General features: G+C 34.4%; 2 protein-coding genes across 2 annotated transcripts; both read right to left on the reverse strand.

The window, feature by feature from the left end:
* Positions 1–12,738: 12,738 nt before the first annotated feature.
* On the reverse strand, positions 12,739–14,615 carry LOC128214454 (doublesex- and mab-3-related transcription factor A2-like). The gene is made up of 2 exons (XM_052920931.1): positions 14,073–14,615; positions 12,739–13,632 (listed from the first exon to the last, which is right to left on the reverse strand). Exons 1-2 carry the CDS (start codon positions 14,497–14,499, stop codon positions 12,911–12,913), a joined length of 1,149 nt encoding a protein of 382 aa, XP_052776891.1. The 5' UTR covers positions 14,500–14,615; the 3' UTR covers positions 12,739–12,910.
* A 2,791-nt stretch (positions 14,616–17,406) lies between these two features.
* LOC128215124 (spidroin-1-like) lies at positions 17,407–17,958 on the reverse strand. The gene has a single exon (XM_052921845.1). It carries the CDS (start codon positions 17,956–17,958, stop codon positions 17,407–17,409), a length of 552 nt encoding a protein of 183 aa, XP_052777805.1.
* Between the last annotated feature and the right edge of the window lie 384 nt (positions 17,959–18,342).

Here is an 18,342-nt window from a genome sequence, read left to right on the forward strand (position 1 = left end):
TTGAAATATGACTTGACTTGATTGGACTATCATTTCAACATTTGAAATACGACTTGACTTGATTTGACTATCATTTCAACATATGGAATATGACTGGACTTGACTTGACTCTGATTTCAACAGTTGAAATTAGGCTTGACTTGACTTGACTTGACTTGGCTATCATTTCAACATTTGAAAATTGACTTGACTTGATTTGACTCTCATTTCAACAGTTGAAATTAGGCTTGCCTTGACTTGACTACAATTTCAACATTTGAAATTTGACTTGACTTGACTTGACTACAATTTCAACATTTGAAATTTGACTTGACTATCATTTCAAAATTTGAAAAATTTACTCGTCTCGACTCTACTCGACTCGACTTGACTTGACTTGACTCGATTTGACTTGACTTGACTTACTTGACTTGAATCTCATTTCAACAGTTGAAATTTGGCATTGCAGGAAAGCAATAATTCGATGAAGGGAAGTATTGTAATGATGGCATAATGAAATATACATTTGTACACAAATCTCTAAGCACTATATATGTCCACAAATCGTTATGTTTTATTCATATTTTGATCTAATGAAAATAATGTTATGATGAACGTTTACAAGCAGATGAAAAACAGTCGCAGATAACTATCAAACTTGAACAAAGCTTCGAATTATACAAAACTTGATTTTGCGGCATCTGCTTGGTGCTGCTGCACTGTCTTACAAACAATTTCTTTTCCCAGGACGGTCCCAGTATTCAAATGCATGAAAATGGGTTTTACGGACGTAAATTTCTTCATGGTTCTGTTTGATGTCTTTTCATCAAAAAGCTAGCAATAATGTTTATTTTGTCCTCTATATAGGCTCTGGATTGTTCCGTTATGAATAATTCCACGTGCCCAGATATGAATAAAGAAGCAACTATTCCATGAATTGATATTCAGCACATAAATATGATAAATGTAGAACATAAAATTAATGTTGCCCTTAACGATGACATTTTGCTCTAAAGTAACTTCAAAGTCATAAATGTGAATACAACCACTAACCTTTTGTATATATATTGTTTCAAATATGAACATTATATGTCATTATATTTAATCAGTTTTTATGTATAAGCGTCATTTACCTACTATATCTTTTTTCCTAACAAATCATTTCGTCACAGTAAAGCGTTTAATATCAATAAAGGAAAGATTAATATGGGTATACATCATAGCTAACAAGTTCTGTCGCTTTAGAAGGGCATTTTTAACAATGTTGTATAGATATTTTTTACTAAAATGTGAATAGGTTATGGCCTCTGTGAAGTTTATACGAATTCATCAATTGGCCGTAGGAAACATAAATCTAGGGTTCGTTTGTTAAAGATGCTTATCTAGAAGTGATAACACTAACTTTACGACCTATCGCCCGTTGATACGTTTCGCCCATCAAATGGCTTGAGAAATATTTAGCTTATTTACCTTTTTACTTTTCGATAAGCATGGAATTTCAATAAAATAGATGGGTATCTTTTAAACTGTTACTTTCATCTGAAATAGCCCAACAAGTCCATCTGGCTAATGGTTAAAATCACTCTACCGTTGAACGTTACCCATAACCACAGCGGTTGAAAAAAAAACTATATTACTTACGTTAGATGAAAATGTTCATATTAAGTAAATGACATTAGTCAGTATGTATGGCTAATTATTACGCTGTTTTTCATGACCCTGATTTCGTCTGTCACGGTCAGAAAGAAAAAAATATTCGATCACTTTATTATGTCTCTGACAGCCTAATGTGGTTCAGGTCGTTCAAAAGATTATGAGAGCAGATGTTTCAGTGTCATATACATTAGATACAGAACAAGGTAGCATTCTTTAACACAGAACAATGCATAGGGAATGAAATACTTATACATATCTTTTAACAGAAAACAAATCTTAGTTTCCTGTCTTTCCACCTACCTTTTTTTTCGCCCGGCCATATTTTTTGTTTGTTTTATTGCTATCGGACACCATTTTTCTTACTGTTATATTTATTTTCTTCTGTGTACATATTTCCGGTAGTTGCTTGCTTCGAAAATACCTTTTTTCGACACTGCTATCCATGAAATATCATTTAATCAAACGGTCTGTTTCTATATCAGTTACATGGAGAAATCAAAATAAAGTATGCCCTTGATGCAATTAGTGAGTTATTTACAGAGGGCCGAATTTCTTAAGCATCTTAGATAAAAAGTTCATGTTAATGGTGAAAGTCGTATTTAGTTGATTTTAAAGACAATATAACAATGTAAGAAAATTGCCTAAATAATAAATGAATACAGATAAATTTGCTTAAAAGTAGACTGTGAATAGCATTGTTGTAAAAAAGTGGGAAATGTTCACTCTAAAGATGTTTTGTAAATACGACCTGAACAGTTTTATTCACTAGGACCATAAATCACGATAAACATTAAGTCATCTCGAATCAATTCGACAAATAACCGCAAAGCAACATTCCAAATGTTACCTGTTTGTTCTGTATCAAAACTCATTTCACATAGATTTTGTTAATAAAAGATTTGGTCAGTATAGCAATGGAAAATGATTGGAAAGTGAACAGTATAGTTGATCAAGACCAATTCATTATTGTGGAGTTAATTTTTCTCTAGAATCACCTCTTTTTAAAACATTGATTATTTTTTATAAACCTAATCTATCAAGGAATGGACTTTAAAAAACAGCAGCCAATATGACATGTTTGCTGTTATGTGGTTCGAGATTAAGAAAGGACAAGTTGATTGGGATATTGTGGCCAGAAGGTCAGTTAGAGAACAATACGCCGAAACAAGCATAGCATTAATAGTGCATATTTGTCAAATAAAGTACAAATATCCGAATCACCACAGTGATTAAATGTCACTTTCTGCAAGAATAAAGGTTGAAAAACAGGACAATATCGATGGCAGCGTATGGCACTCAGAGCATGAACAATAAAATGTCTTTGACATGAGATAAATACTCAAGCAGATTTTCTGTTCTGTATGCTTCATTTCCTTTCATTGTCATTTGCTGGAAGTGATAGTTGTATGTAAATGCATAATTAAATATCTTGAATTCACATTTTAACTGTTTGAGATTTCCCCGAGAGAGTTATAAATCATTGGTTATAAAAAGTCTTGATAGAGTGTATTCACTTTCACCATTTTTTTAAGTTTTTGTCCAAGATGTCATTTCTGAACGCTGGAAACTTGGTAGTTCCCGTAACATATTTGCCTGTAATGTGTGGTGTACCCCCATCGTTAAGTACCTTTATCACAAACACATGTGTGTAGTGTTTATTTCGAACTATTTCGAACTAATTCAGCAAACATGACCCATTGTTGGTTAAAAGACTATTGTTCATCTTACAAAATACAAGAAGTACGTTTACCCTTTGGAATTATGGTCATTTCGTAACCTTTCCATTTCGTAACCATATACAAATGTGTTAGTCAATTCTTGACCGATAAGAAACCAATTGGTCATATCAAAACCGTTGGCTCATATGTTGCAAACATCATTTAAGGTCTTGATGTGAGTTTCTTATTTTGATATCTGCATTAGTATAAGATTAAGATATATATGAGGAAATCGTCTAATAACACTTGAGTTTACAAATATAAGTATACTGTAACTTGTAAGTATGAAACATAGACATTTGAAGAGTTAAATAAATGTATGATAATGTGCCGAAATGTTAAAGCAATGTTATTAATTTGGCGCACTGTTCTTATGTTTTTGTAGTAATTCGTGTCACTTAAGTTTTCAATATGAATATGTACTGCAAAATTTGCCATTTTGTTATTAGTGTTCGAGAGGTTCTCGATGGTCCAGGTGAGCCGAGCGTACAGGGTTATATATAGTTTATAAATTGTCTAAATCGTATCAACCGTCCGACTTTAAGAAACTGCTTTAAGACACACAATTGAAAATCGCCTTCGTTAAATTGACATCATTAGTTACGGCCCATTTGAGATGAAGAGCAAAATATACGGTTAAATACTTGAAATATCTGTTTACAATTATCGGAGGTTTTTCACGTTGGTTTTCATAATATTAAGATAGATCTGCACTGTAAACGTTTTCAAAAAGTGAATAAATTAAATAACAGCTCACTTAACATTTGTTAACTTTCAATCCTACCTATTTTTCTTAATAATTGACTAAAACCTACTTGAAGACGGGTAAATGTCCTTTGTTAATCTGTTTAAATTTCGGTTGCAGGTCCTATTGATAACTGGACACATATTTTGGTATTTTGGGCATTAACACAAATTTGTTACCTTGTCATTTAAAATGGCTTCATATTCTCACGCATTAGTTGTGCTGTACATTGATGGAGGAAAATATAAGATACAAATATTATGCAATAATTCATAACTTGTATAAAAATCTATGCCTATCTCTTTTAATATCAACCAATTTTCCATACATGTATATTTATCCCCCTATCCGATTTTTAACTGATCATTAAGGCTAAAATAAAAAAAATCAAATTTCATGTCAGATCTTTAAAGAAAGATAGAAAAAAAAACAGATGCACATGTACACTATAAAAAGTGGAATTTTGTAATGTTTACAAGCATTTGAAGAGCTTGGCGCCACGCATCTGTGTGAATGCTCTTTTCAATAAGTGCATGGTTTGTCTTGACAGATTTCCCCTCAAAATTGTCTGAGTTTTTGATATAATGTTTCATTTGCATTGCTCTTAAGAACGATCAAATTTTAAAATAAATATTAGAACGGTTATTATGAATATAGGATCATTAAATCAAGTGACAGAAAAGCGTTTGTTTTACGAACTAATTTGGACAAATTCAGCTACTTATTTCAATTCATTTTCATGATAGTTAAATAAATGATCCATCAACGGTAACCGGATCGTTTCAAAATAATCCGTACCCGTTAGAAATACAGGACATATTTTTAGAAGCGTCAAGATCGGTAATTTATTTTTGATTCGTTGAAATGATCACTTACAGTGTTTTTGTGATATTATTGAAGGCAGAAATGACGTTACTTCGTTTGAACACAAGTTTTTGCATTTGTGGGGTGGGGGCGTCGCAGAAGTTGTTAAGCTTAACGAATGAATGGTAGTGTAAAATAGGTATTTTGTGAGATCAGGTATCGCCGGTTTTTCCGTAGATTACTATACCGTAAGGCCATATGCTTCGGTTTCTCATGAAGTGAACGAGTTAATTTTGAACTGCGAGTAATTTCCTTGAAAATTATTACTTTTTATCGTGTTAAAAGATGTCAACGAATTTTCTGCAAGGGTGCAATTTTGAGAATTATTAAACGTTTGCCCTTTGGCTTTCTGAATCTTGCACTATCATTTAATTGTATGGACGGCGTAAGCTAAAAAATGCGCACATAATTATTCGAAAGTAAAAGCAAAAAAAAAAAAAAAATTATTATTTGTTTTAAAGAATACAAAAATCGGCATTTTTTAATAGTAAAATAGTTTCATTTCTACACAAACAAAAATATAAGGAAATCACCTTAAGTAAGGAAATTACTTACATCAACTTAAAATGTTTTATATTCTTGTTGTTAATAGTTATAACTTTATGAGAAAATTAAATATTTTATGTCCAATTTTCATTATTATATATTTTTAATTTTCATGGCATATTATTTTTAGCTCATTTAGGTTTGGTTTGTCTTTCCAAATGACGTACATAAACAAAACAGAACAGAGAAGATAACTATAAACATAACATATATAGAATAGAGTTGTTGGTTTCAGTATAAGACCGTATTTTATTTCACGAGCATCATATAAAAACATACTTTCAGAAGTGGTGAAAATATAGTTTTTATTATGATCTTTTTTTTTTTGAATAGTTTTTCTACGCCGCTACCTGTAGCGACGCCCCTCACTCAAATTTTGATAGCTGATTTTATTGTTCGTTGATAAATAGTTTTCGTACAGTTTTTCGTAGTTTCATTGTTGTTAAAATTCCGAAAAACAAAATGAAAAAAAATCATCAAAAAGCATGAAGAAATACAAATATTGCATGTATGAAAAAGGTACATGGATGTATACCTCCATACCGGCATTTCGGAAAAAATGATGACAAGTTGATACGCCAATATAAAAAAACTTTATGAAATATGCACCAAATTATTATTTATTGGACAAGAAGCGTCTGTTTTTCTTTCAAAGTATTTCTTTAAGCTATTGTAATTTTTGTGCGTGAAAATGCTTTTAAGAATGTTATTAACAATTTAATTATATTTCCACCGGTGTATCATTTCTTAAATCTCATGTTTTTAAATGATCTCTCATCTTGTGAAAAAAAACGGATTATATCTTCGACATTAAAATTATAAGTATTAATTCAGTCATTTTTATTGAATACAATTAATTTAGTCAAGTTAATCTAAACCAAGTCATTCACTTGAAAGAGAAAGTGGTTAAAGAATACAAAATTGAAAAACTTCATAAGATAAAAAATGACAATTAAATTATTTACAATTAATATAAACGCTTGAGTTGTAATTTTGTAAAATGGTTGATTACATCATATTTTATAACAGTGATTTGTTGATTAATGCTGTAATGGGGGTTTTATTGTAAAATATGATCTGTTTATTTGATAGAAAAGAACTTTTGATAATAGTTACTTGCATTATTGTATGGCTGTATAGACATACATAGTGCATATAATTTATGGTTGACATGAGTAAATTTCACACAATAATTCAACTTTTATTGTCACTGCAAGAAAATGCGTTCCTTTTCAATTGACTGTGTGGAGAATGACATATCAAAATCATAATAAAAATTTGCATGGCTTTTGTAAAAATTTGCATCATTACTAAAGCAGGTTTCTGTTTAATGGGCCGAGAGTACGAATTATATCTGCAGTATTTCATACATTAAGTATCTTATTAATTATATTTAGTAGATCAAGTTACCTGGCGGTCTCAAGGAAAGTTCTTTATTCCCCAGCTTATTACAGAACGCTGTCTTAATGCCAGAATGTACCATATACCTTATATTTCATTGTTAGTTGGTACATTATCTCTCTGACCCTACAAAAAGATTCAACAGATTGTGATACTACTGAAGTACTGAATCAACGCTCTTTCTTCGTCAACACCTACAAATACAAGTAAATACTTAAGTCCATGAGCACGCAAGATGGTATAATAGCCACGCCTTGTTCCACTGTGTACAAAAACATGAGTTGTATTCAACATATTGTGATACTTCTGAAGTATCAATGGAAATCAACGCTCTTCCTTGGTCAACACATACACATACAAGAAATACAAGCAAATACCTTAAGTCCGTGAGCATGTAGGATGGTATAACAGCCACGCCTTGTTCGGCAGTGTACAAATACAGGAGTTGTAAAGTATTCCTCCCATGGTATTCAACCAAAATGACAAAATGACAAACACCGTGAGTGAACTTGACGGACTGCTCCCGCTTCATTTGCTAAAAATTGAGCGTAGACAAACGCGACATATAGAAGATGATGTAATCAACGACTTAAATTTTCAACCATCAATGCCATCGAAATAAAATTGTCTTATGGTATAAGGAAATAAACGAAATAAGTGGTCCCATTTTATGGCATCAAAATCCTGTTTTTTAAGCACCCTGTGAACTCCTGGGTCCCATTCTAATAAAGGAATTTAGTCTTAAAGATTCACTGATCTTAAATCTGATAAACGTCACAAATGCAGGGTGTGAAACATATGACTTAGAGGGGTTCTCACATGGGTCACCACGGGCCATAACCGATGTAATCAAACAATTATATGACGTTAATTTCTAAATAACTTTTTTGACAGAAAAGATATGACAGTATTTCTTAGTCCACAAAAGACTAACTTATACCCATGTGAAATATTCAAGATTTGCTTGTATTTTAATGATGCACTCTTACTCCCAAACACGATTTACCACAATAAATAATATTGTTTAAAAATCAAAAAAAGATGAATAAGTGTCGGAAACAAGACCACAGTAAATATTTTAGCATTCACCAATCATTTAATATTTTGCGCTTTCTGCTATTAAATACACGGTCAAAATCTTGTTATCAGTAATTAATATTTTCCGTTTGTTATACCTGTGTTTGCATTGATTTTGAATAAGAGTGTCACTTTAATGATGCAATCATTGGCCAAAATTTCAACTTGGCAGAATTATCCAGAACGATGCAACACTGAACTTTTGACCAAGGATTGTAATGCAAAATAACAAGATTATGGCACTTAGATTAGTTCAATTTACGACTAGAATCGAATAAGACTTTTTTAGCAACGGCTTCCCGTTTCCTTGACCGTTCTCATGCGAAATTGTCAATACTTATTAGTAGCAATATGTCGACACATGCGAAATTATCAATACTTATTAGTAGCAATATGTCGACACATGCGAAATTATCAATACTTATTAGTAGCAATATGTCGACACATGCGAAATTATCAATACTTATTAGTAGCAATATGTCGACACATGCGAAATTATCAATACTTATTGGTAGCAATATGTCGACACATGCGAAATTATCAATACTTATTAGTACCAATATGTCGACACATGCGAAATTATCAATACTTATTAGTAGCAATATGTCGACACATGCGTAGTGTGTCTTTGATGTTTTATGAAGTTGGTCGTCTCATGTTGAACCTTGGATCTTGTTAGTCTTTGTAGGGTATTTGTTCTGAACTTCTCCCAGTAGTTTTCATTGCATTATCAAGAACATGATGGCGTACACTAGCACTATCAAAGACAGATTATTTGCGTTTAACGTCGTAAGATATTCAATCTATAAGTAAGCAAGTCTTCTGATAGCTCCATTTACCTTGACGTTGCATGTTGATGCCTGGTGACCCCATATATTATTATATCACGCCCCCACCATAAATGACGCAACGCCATTGGGCCAGGACTGGTCATGCGGTGACCCCATATATTTCCATACTGGGTTCACCAATTTTATACCGTACCAAAAATGGCGTCTATTTTCCGATTCCGATGAATATTCCGATGAATAAATGAATCATTTAAACATGTAAACAGGTAGTCGACGTGATATATACTCTTTTTATATAGCCAAGCTGGAACCCGACTATGGTTTCCTGCGTCCCGTATATCCCATATCAGGTAACTAACCCCGTAACTTATAGTATTAATTCAAAGGTATGTGCTTGGTGATTACTGATATGTCATCTCAATGACCGAAACAATAAAATGCATTACGTTTTTGCAGATTGTTGTGGGGTTTTTTGCTATTTATTTCAATCGAAATCAGACTTAAATGATAATTTTAATCTTTGTGATATTATCTGCTTTTTTATAATTTCGCTTAAGGTACACACGACCCCGTCATGTGATTCCAATTTAACATGGGATAACAATGCATCTAAAATTTACATGTGGGTCGGATTCATTTAACTGCAGATTAACCGCCCTGAAATTGAACCTGGAATTGAACTTCCAAGAGACAAACAAAAGGAAACATATACATCTTCCCGATCTCATGGTTAGGGCGTCCGCCCACATAACGGGAGGTCGAAGATTCAAGCCCCTTTATGAGCCTGTTCTGTTGACCCAGCAGTTAGTCAAATAATGGGTACAGATTGCCTTCCTGCCAGCCGCCCGCATATAGGATAGGAATAGGGGATGCGCATCGATCAAGATGTCCTTATACAAAAACTGGCCTCGAAATATCAGTTTCATCATTTGAAACTAATGTAGCAGCCTTTTATTAAGTTCATCTTAAATTGCGTGTGGAAAATGCGAAAATGTGGCAATATAATATAAAAATACCAAATTCATACAAGTAGCATTGTATGATATATGCCGCCTTGAACACATACGGATTTTCATATTGGCGCCCAATCTATGACAAAAACACTAACCTTTTTTGCATCACATTAAGCTACAGACTTTTATTTACTGACATCTTCAGCACCAGATGTATGCTGGGAGCAGGGATTCATTCGGTTCTTAAGCAATCAAAATTATTAAATTAATATCAAAAGAATTTTGACATCTGCATTTGATTGATTACACAATGATAAATAACCAGAAAGATGGAAATGGGAAACGGATTGTCTGGGAAATTTGAGCCATTTGAAACAAATCAAAATTCACATAAACGAAATTAATAAATTCTATTTACTTGCCACTTCGCGTTTGTCGATTGTATACCTAACCCTTCCATACAGTGAAAATGAAAAGATTAATGAAAGCATTTTGACACAAGGGGGATTATTAATTTGATTAATATTTAACTTCATCACTGCGACTATTCTTATTTGTATAAGGTTCCGGTTTCACAAAAAGCGATCAGCGACAACGCCACTCATAGAAATGATTTTAACAGGAAACACTAACAATTATATACATACGAAATACATTGCTGAAATGGTTGATGTTTTGGGTTTAAAATTTACTGGAAAGTCCTTTTTATCACGGTATTTCCCATTATTAATCCATTCGTAGATTCTATCAGTTCCAATGCGGCCACAGCGTGTACAAAAATAAATATTTCTTCCAAACTAAGATGAAAAATGTTGAAAAATAAATGACAGTCCAAAACGGTACAATATATGTATGTGATAACTTCATTAGTATGTGTTACAAAAGGCTAGTTCGGTTTAAAGTCCAATTACTCAGATAGAAAATGAAACAATTAAGGAAGAGAAATCCGTTGAAAGCATTTAGTACATTTAAAGTATAAAAAACAGAATCCTCTGTTCTATTGAAAATGGTTATAAGTGCAACTCTGTCAAAGGCCTATTTCTTTTTTCAAGTAGTATTCAGACATATTCAATGATCTCGAACTGGAAGCAGTCAACACCTATCTGATTGTACAGAGAGATGGCCTGGTTTATAGTTTCTTACAGAATTAATTATACTTGCTTTAATACTGGTATGACAATGCACTTACCGAAAGTCGCATTGACGGGAAAGGAAGCCTTGAGGTTGGACTGTCCAACAACGGTTTCCTGGTTATCCTGCATCTCACCACGCCTTTTATGGACGAAGTGGAAGCAGTCAACACATATCCGAGTGTATACAGAGAGATGTTCTGGTGTTTAAATCAATGCCACAGGCATGGACAAACCCTGTTTAGCAAGCACAAGCCAATTGATTGGCAAGTGCAACGACAGGAACGAGACAACTAGCGAAAACCATCCGCCAGGCCCCAATATCACAAAATTACTTAAGTAAAGTCTGAATATCAATCTCATCTCATTTTAAATCATAAAATCAGAAGTTATTGAAAAGCTCATATGTCTTGTTAAAAGCGCCTTCTCTCATTCAATATGGTGATTAAGATCAAAATTACAATGAAAATGTTGTTTTGCAGCGAAAATCAGTACAACTCATTGTTTTTGAGCCACTACTTAAGTGCTTTTTTACATACGAATAAGATTACTTTGAAGGGTGGACAAATTTTATGAGCATATTCTATGAGAAAATCCACTTTTAAAAGTTCAGAGTTAAAACATACAAAACAATTAATCTTACTATGATTTCATGTGGTTAAATGAGTATTTTAGTGATATAAAGGTCTGGTCGCGCCTAGACCCTATAGCAACAAAACAGAGACAATACAGCCACTTCATTCTATCCCGAACGTTCGTGCCGTTATCCCTCAGGTTTTAAAAAGTCGTAACCACGTTAAGACGCTAAAGCATAAATGTTGTCGGCTCAAAATGTGAAAACAAAGATTATAAATAGCTCATTGAGCTAATGTTGTGTTTTTTTGTTATTATATACCCGACTTTAAATGAAGATTCTTGTACCATGTATCTTGTATCTTGTATAAATGGTAGCAGTTAAAACGAGAAAGTTATAACTAGTAATAAACTGATATTTATTCCATTTCAATTGATAAGAACCGATTATACAGTAGTTGCGACTACAAACATTCACGTTTTAATTGTCAATATATCAGAAACTTTATATAGTTACATACAATGATTTGTTTATCTTATTTATTGTTTGGTTTGTTTATAATTATATTCATAAAAGTTTACGGCAATAATTGTTTCGTTTTTATGTTCATCTCGTCTTACCGAGATAAGCAGTTTGCTATTTTTATTTTTTTAGTATAATTTAGACAATTGTATGTTATTATTACAAAGCCCATTTTTATCTGAAGTGTATTTTTTGTTTTAGACTACCTGATTAATTATATTTTCTTTTAAAAAAAAAAGATTCTGACATTGTTTTATTTCGTTCAAACGTAAATCGATCCATGTACTGATTTTTAAATAAGTTGGATGACCGCATCTCAGTACATTATTTATTTTAAATAAGTTGATGAAGAAAACGACAGGCCCGAGTTGCTGTAACTATCTTAAACGGAACAGGCTTAAGTATGTTATTTTAGTTAGCCGGAATACATACTTAAATTTCAATTTTGTAATTGAAAAATGGTTTATTGTGATTGTATAAAAATTATGATTAAAGACTTCTTAAGAGTTCAATATCACGCAAATCATAGAGAAACCAACACTAAATATCTCAGCTTCCTCTTGCTATAAAGGACATACGAAGATTCGAGAAAATGGGGTCAACTCTTATACGAACTTAAGTAATTTAGAGAAAATGAGGTCAAGTTTTATACGAATATAAGTAATTTCGAGAAAATGAGGTCAACTCTTATACGAATATAAGTTGTTATCAAGAGCCAAATAAATAATTACAAATACCACTCTTCTCGTTGAGTGACCAGAAATATATACACAAAATGAATTTAATATTTTATTCGTGAAAATCATAATGACTTGTGACACAATTTAAATAAAGTTAAAAACAATTTACAAAGCAACCATCATAATTTAAAATGCAAAACTGTTACATAAATAAACAAAGAACAATTTTTAACATTAAGACTAAGCACATGACTGTCAATGAAACTCAATATATTTAGTCACTGATGCATCCGGAAGTTTTTTCAACTTCCTTGGTCGGAAACGGTTTGCCAGTCCAAAAAGGGTACATGCTGTAGGGAGAAATCTTGTCCGAAGATGTTCCCAATGGATTGTAGGCAAACGAAGACCCCATTGAGAGTCCCGGAAACAAATGCGAGTACGGCATCGCCATAGCTAAACCGCGGCCTGCGGCGTTACCCCACGCATATCGCATTGAGTTAAGCGTTGAAGCTGCAGTAAGGGACGGGATCGGAGAGAAGGCTGATTTAAATACTGGATTCTGAAGATGATTGCCAAGAGGAGCATGGGAGACTCCCGGATATATCAGGCCTCCATTTGACTTTTCTTCCTGCCTCTGTGTCGCCATTACTTGCTCTATTGCTTGGACGGTATCACCGCCACAACCTTGAAGAATCATTTCCAAAATGGTTCTTTTCTTGTGCGGGAATATTCTACACAAAATGTCTAACGGCTGCTGGGTCTTTTTCGTGCCGTGTGGAGCTTGAGCAAAGTTCAGTAACCAATTTTCTGATATTCTGCCATTTCTATCATATAGACTAGCAATGTCTTCATATGGTAGCTTTGATGAATGTGGAGGTGTGCTGCCATGGAAGCGACGTTCATCGGTGTATGAGGGAGAAACTGACCTTGAATCATCGGAGGATACGGACAGTCGACCGCCGTCATCTTTGTTATCAGTTTTTTGTCGTTTCGCCACTGAAAATAATAACAAAAATAATATAATGATAATATATAGACTATAATAAAAAAACTCGTTTATTCACAAAGGTCATTTACCGACGTAGCTTTACCTAGGAACATAGAAGTGACCTTCGATCAATGTACGTGATATGTAACAGAAGAGTTAAATTGTAAATTAATTCACTTTATATTTAATGTGGTTTTCCTCTCATTATTATGTAAATAGGCTAGCGAAGAGATCGAATCTAAACTCAAATTTTGTATATCGAGTTTAAGTTCCCTTTGGACATGTAAGCGGCTGCATTAAGGAGAAAATATAAGGTTCAAAACATTTTTAAAAAAGATTTCCTAGCAAAAACGAAGGACAATCTAAACATATTGTGTTTCTTGTTTAAATATTGCAGAATATAACCCTTAATGAACTTTTAAATTTCATAAATAGTACTAAGGCTTACTTGGCGGCGACTCGATGTCAGCTTCGTCCTCTGACTTTGTTTTCCCATTGGGTTCCACCGAAGTCGCTGCATTTGGATATATATTAGAACATTCAGGGTTGATCTGCAAAAGCCCTGTGGGTCCGTAAAGAACGCCCATCTCTCTCGCCTCATTCTCTTCCTGTGCTTGCTGACGTCGTAAAGCAACCTGGGCGGCCATAACGCGTTGACGTTCCGCTATCAACGTACATTTTGCGCACATACAGTCCCTCCAGCGGCAGTAGCGCTTGTGGCCCTTCAGAGCTGACACCACTCCGTGGTTGCGGCATCTTGCACATTTTGGTGTCCTCGGGTAGCGGTCAGAGGCTGACCTCAACAGAACAGTGTCCGCAGACGCAGTTGTGCTTCCCGATTCCGAGCCGGCTCGCTCTTCATCCGATGATGACATTACTTCAAAGATATTTTAACAAACTTTACAGTTTCTCTTTTCAACTTCTATATCAAATCACTTTGTCTTTCTTTAAACCGCTTCCTTAATCTCTCACAGCAAATACTTTGCTCAAGGTAAACTGACAACTACGTGATATTCCCATTTACAGTAATTATAATCAGTGTATTGCTCCTCCCCTCACCTCCCATGTATCGTATATCCGGGCGCTACCTTCGTTTCTATTTGCTCTTCCTTTCATCTCTATAACGGGACGCACAAGCTACCCAATAAGTGAAGCCCATAATTTCTATTAACCTTATGGGTTTTCTATTGCTACTACGATTGTCGGAAACCACAACCGTAAAGCCTCTTGTAAAATATGAGTTACGATAACTAAAACGCTATTTAAGAGATCAGAAAGAACTGTTTCATTTTTAAATACTCGTTTATGGACTGAGTTCTGTAAAGCATTATTACAGTATTAACCAGTTGATTTTCAATCTAGCATCAAATTCCCTAAATAAGAAAAGAAAATATCTTAATGTATATTTAAACATATTAAAACATATATTAATATATGATATCATTGGTGAAATACATCAATAGCAATTCAGTAAAAGTCGAAAAGTCCAACATAACATATCAAAAAAGTCCAACTTTAAAGACGCACTCTTACTCCCAAAAAAGATTAAACACAATTGATACAAATGTTTTTAATAAATCAAAAAGGATAAATAAATGTCGAAAAACGTTTTTTATGAAAGATATCGAGTTTACTTTGGAAGAAAGGTGCAGAAAACATGGTATTTCTACCTTATGAGACGATAAAGATCGCGGTAAATCTTTTAGCACTCACCAACCATTTGATATTTGTGCATTTTCAGCTATTTAATGCATGGTTACAAATGTGTTATCAGTTATTAATATTTTCCATAAATGTGTTATTTAGGAAGAAGTTAAAGGTATATCACTCAAGATTCATGTTTGTTATACATGTGTTTTGATCGATTTTGAATAAGAGTGCCACTTTAACCAGTCACTTGTCCTATTATAAACAAAATAAGTCGTTAAAACATGGATTAATTAAAACAATAATAAAAAGGCATTGATGTTACCTAATTTAAACTCGAATGGCCTTTACCATTGATGAACTATTTATTAAATTAGCTTGAAAGAGTTCGGCGCTTCAGCTTTATGAGTATTTAAAGCTACCAAAGATTTGATTACCTTAAACTGATTTGAAGTGTATAGGTTAAAGCTGCACTCTCACAGATTGAGCGTTTTGGCAACTTTTTATTTGTTACCTTGGAACAAGCCAAGTTTTGCGAAAATCCATGGAAGCCAGTTATATAAGGTTGCTGGCGAAAATTTAGATCGCAAATATTTATATTTCAGTTCAAAAAATGATGGTTTTAGATTTTTCTTAAACCGTTAGTAACCGTTACTAACGGTTTAAGCCATGAAACATTCAGTTCCGAATGGAAATATGAAAATCAGCGTTCTGATATTTTGTCTTATAGCATTGGTTTGCAGATATTTACGCAAAGGTTTGCTCTTTCCAAGACAAAAAAAAAAAAAAAAAATGTTAAAATGGTAAATCTGTGAGAGTGCAGCTTTAAGAAAAACAAATCAGTTATATATCATCATATCTGCTCTTGGTAAGTGCAGCTTATTTTTAGCCTCTAATTAAGTACGAAATGGTACTTCTCAGCATTAACTATTAAGTATATATAAGATGTTATGATAGGACTCTTTATCAAGTTTCGTGTATAACACGTATCGTAGCATGTTTATACACCAAAAGCAAAAGGAAAAGCGTCATATCATAATATTCCTTGTATCATATGCCTGCTCCGATTCATTCCATGTTTCAGCGCACTGTACAAAGCTTTAACAAAAACAACTGCATCGAACTGTTTAACGACATTTCCTGGATTTTATTTTCCGGAAATGACGTCTCAAATCAATTGCATTAATGATTTAGAGCACTTTTTGAATACTTACGCAGTTGAATTATTTCAGAATACTTTCTTAACGAATCATGGTACATTATCGAAAGGCTTATTATAATTTGTGACCACTTTATCGCCACCTTAATACGTTTATTGTCGGCTGTAGGTTTTGACGTAGTTTTCTAAAGAAAAGTCATAAATTAACATAATTTACGACACCTCATTAGCAAAATTCAAGCTGTTGATTTGTCTGCTTATCTCTTCAAAAATCCTGATTGCCTTTTACAAACAGGGACATCAATCAAGAAAGACATTGCCGCTTTCACTGCAAACCTGAATAGCCTATAAAAACATTATTTTAACTTTATCCAAGGTTATTGTTTCCCTTTACTATCATATAATACTCTTTTTACAAACAAGCCATATGACGCAACAATTGGAGGCATGTTACACAAAACAAACACGCTGATATGTTTGCTTAGAAAAACCTATTACATTATTTCCAGCAAATACAGTGCTATCATATTATCGTAACAGCGGTATTTTATTTTTGGACAATACTTTTGTCTGGTAAGACCAATGTTTTACTATACAAACTTGAATGCCAGTTGCGCAAACTTGAATGAAAACGATTAACTGTCCTACTTATTCCGTCCCTGTCCTGTTTGTAGATGTTGGGACAGTTTATAGACAGTATACGTCCCATTATTTTATATATGCTGAATATCAAACCCGATGTTAGAATGTTTTAACTAAAAAGTTATAAAAAGGTGTTTCGCCCTCTTCCTGTTTGGTAGCAACCTATTTCCAAACTGGACACCAGCAAGGGCACCCGTCCGCCTTCATATAATTATGTGCCGGTCAAATATTTCTTCTGTTTTGATTAAGAAAAACATTCATACAAACTTTACCCAGTTGTCAGTTGAAAGATACAATTACCTCATTAAACACAATTGCGAACCTATTGTCAAATTCATGATGTTCCGATTCTTTCCTGTTTCCTGTTTCCTCTGGCAACACCCTTTACCTCTCGTGTAGCATCCTGTCCATCCTTTGGAGCACTCTGTCCATCTTGTGCAGCACCCTGTCCCTTTTTTGCAACACCCTGTCCCTCTTGTGCAGCATCCTGTCCCTCTTCTGCAGCACCATGTCCCTCTTTTGCAACAGACTGTCCCTCTTCTGCAGCACCCTTTCCCTCTTGTGCAGCATCCTGTCCCTCTTTTGCAACAGACTGTCCCTCTTCTGCAGCACCCTTTCCCTCTTGTGCAACATCCTGTCCCTCTTTTGCGACACCCTGTCCCTCTTCTGCAGCACCCTGTCCCTCTTTTGCAGTACACTGCCCCTCTTTTCCAGCACCCTTTCCCTCATGTGTATCACCCTGTCCCACTTTTGCAGCACCTTGTCCCTCTTTTGCAACACACTGTCCCCTTTGTGCAACATCCTGTCCCTCTTGTACATCACCCTTTTCTCCTTCTGCAGCATCCTGTCCCTCTTGAGCAACACCCTGTCCCCCTTTTTGCAACATCCTGTCGCTCTTGTACATCACCCTGTCCCCCTTCCCCTTTCCCTCTTGTGCAGCACCCTTTTCCTATGTGCAACACCCTGTCCCTCTTGCGCAGCACCCTGTCCCTCTTATTCAACATCATGTCCCCATTGTGCAGCACCCTGTCCCTCTTGTGCAGCACCCTGTCTCTCTTGTGCATCGCCCTTTCCCTCTTGTGCAGCACCCTGTCCCCCTTCTGCAGCACCCTGTCTCTCTTGTGCAGCACCCTTTTCCTCTTGTGTAGCACCCTGTCCCTCTTGTGTATCACCCTTTCCCTCTTGTGCAGCACCCTGTCCCTCTTGTGCAGCACCCTGTCCCTCTTGTGCATCACCCTTTTCCTCTTGTGCATCACCCTTTCCCTCTTGT

This window comes from Mya arenaria, chromosome 13 (assembly GCF_026914265.1).
Source record: "Mya arenaria isolate MELC-2E11 chromosome 13, ASM2691426v1".
In the NCBI taxonomy this organism is placed as follows: Eukaryota; Metazoa; Mollusca; class Bivalvia; order Myida; family Myidae; genus Mya; species Mya arenaria.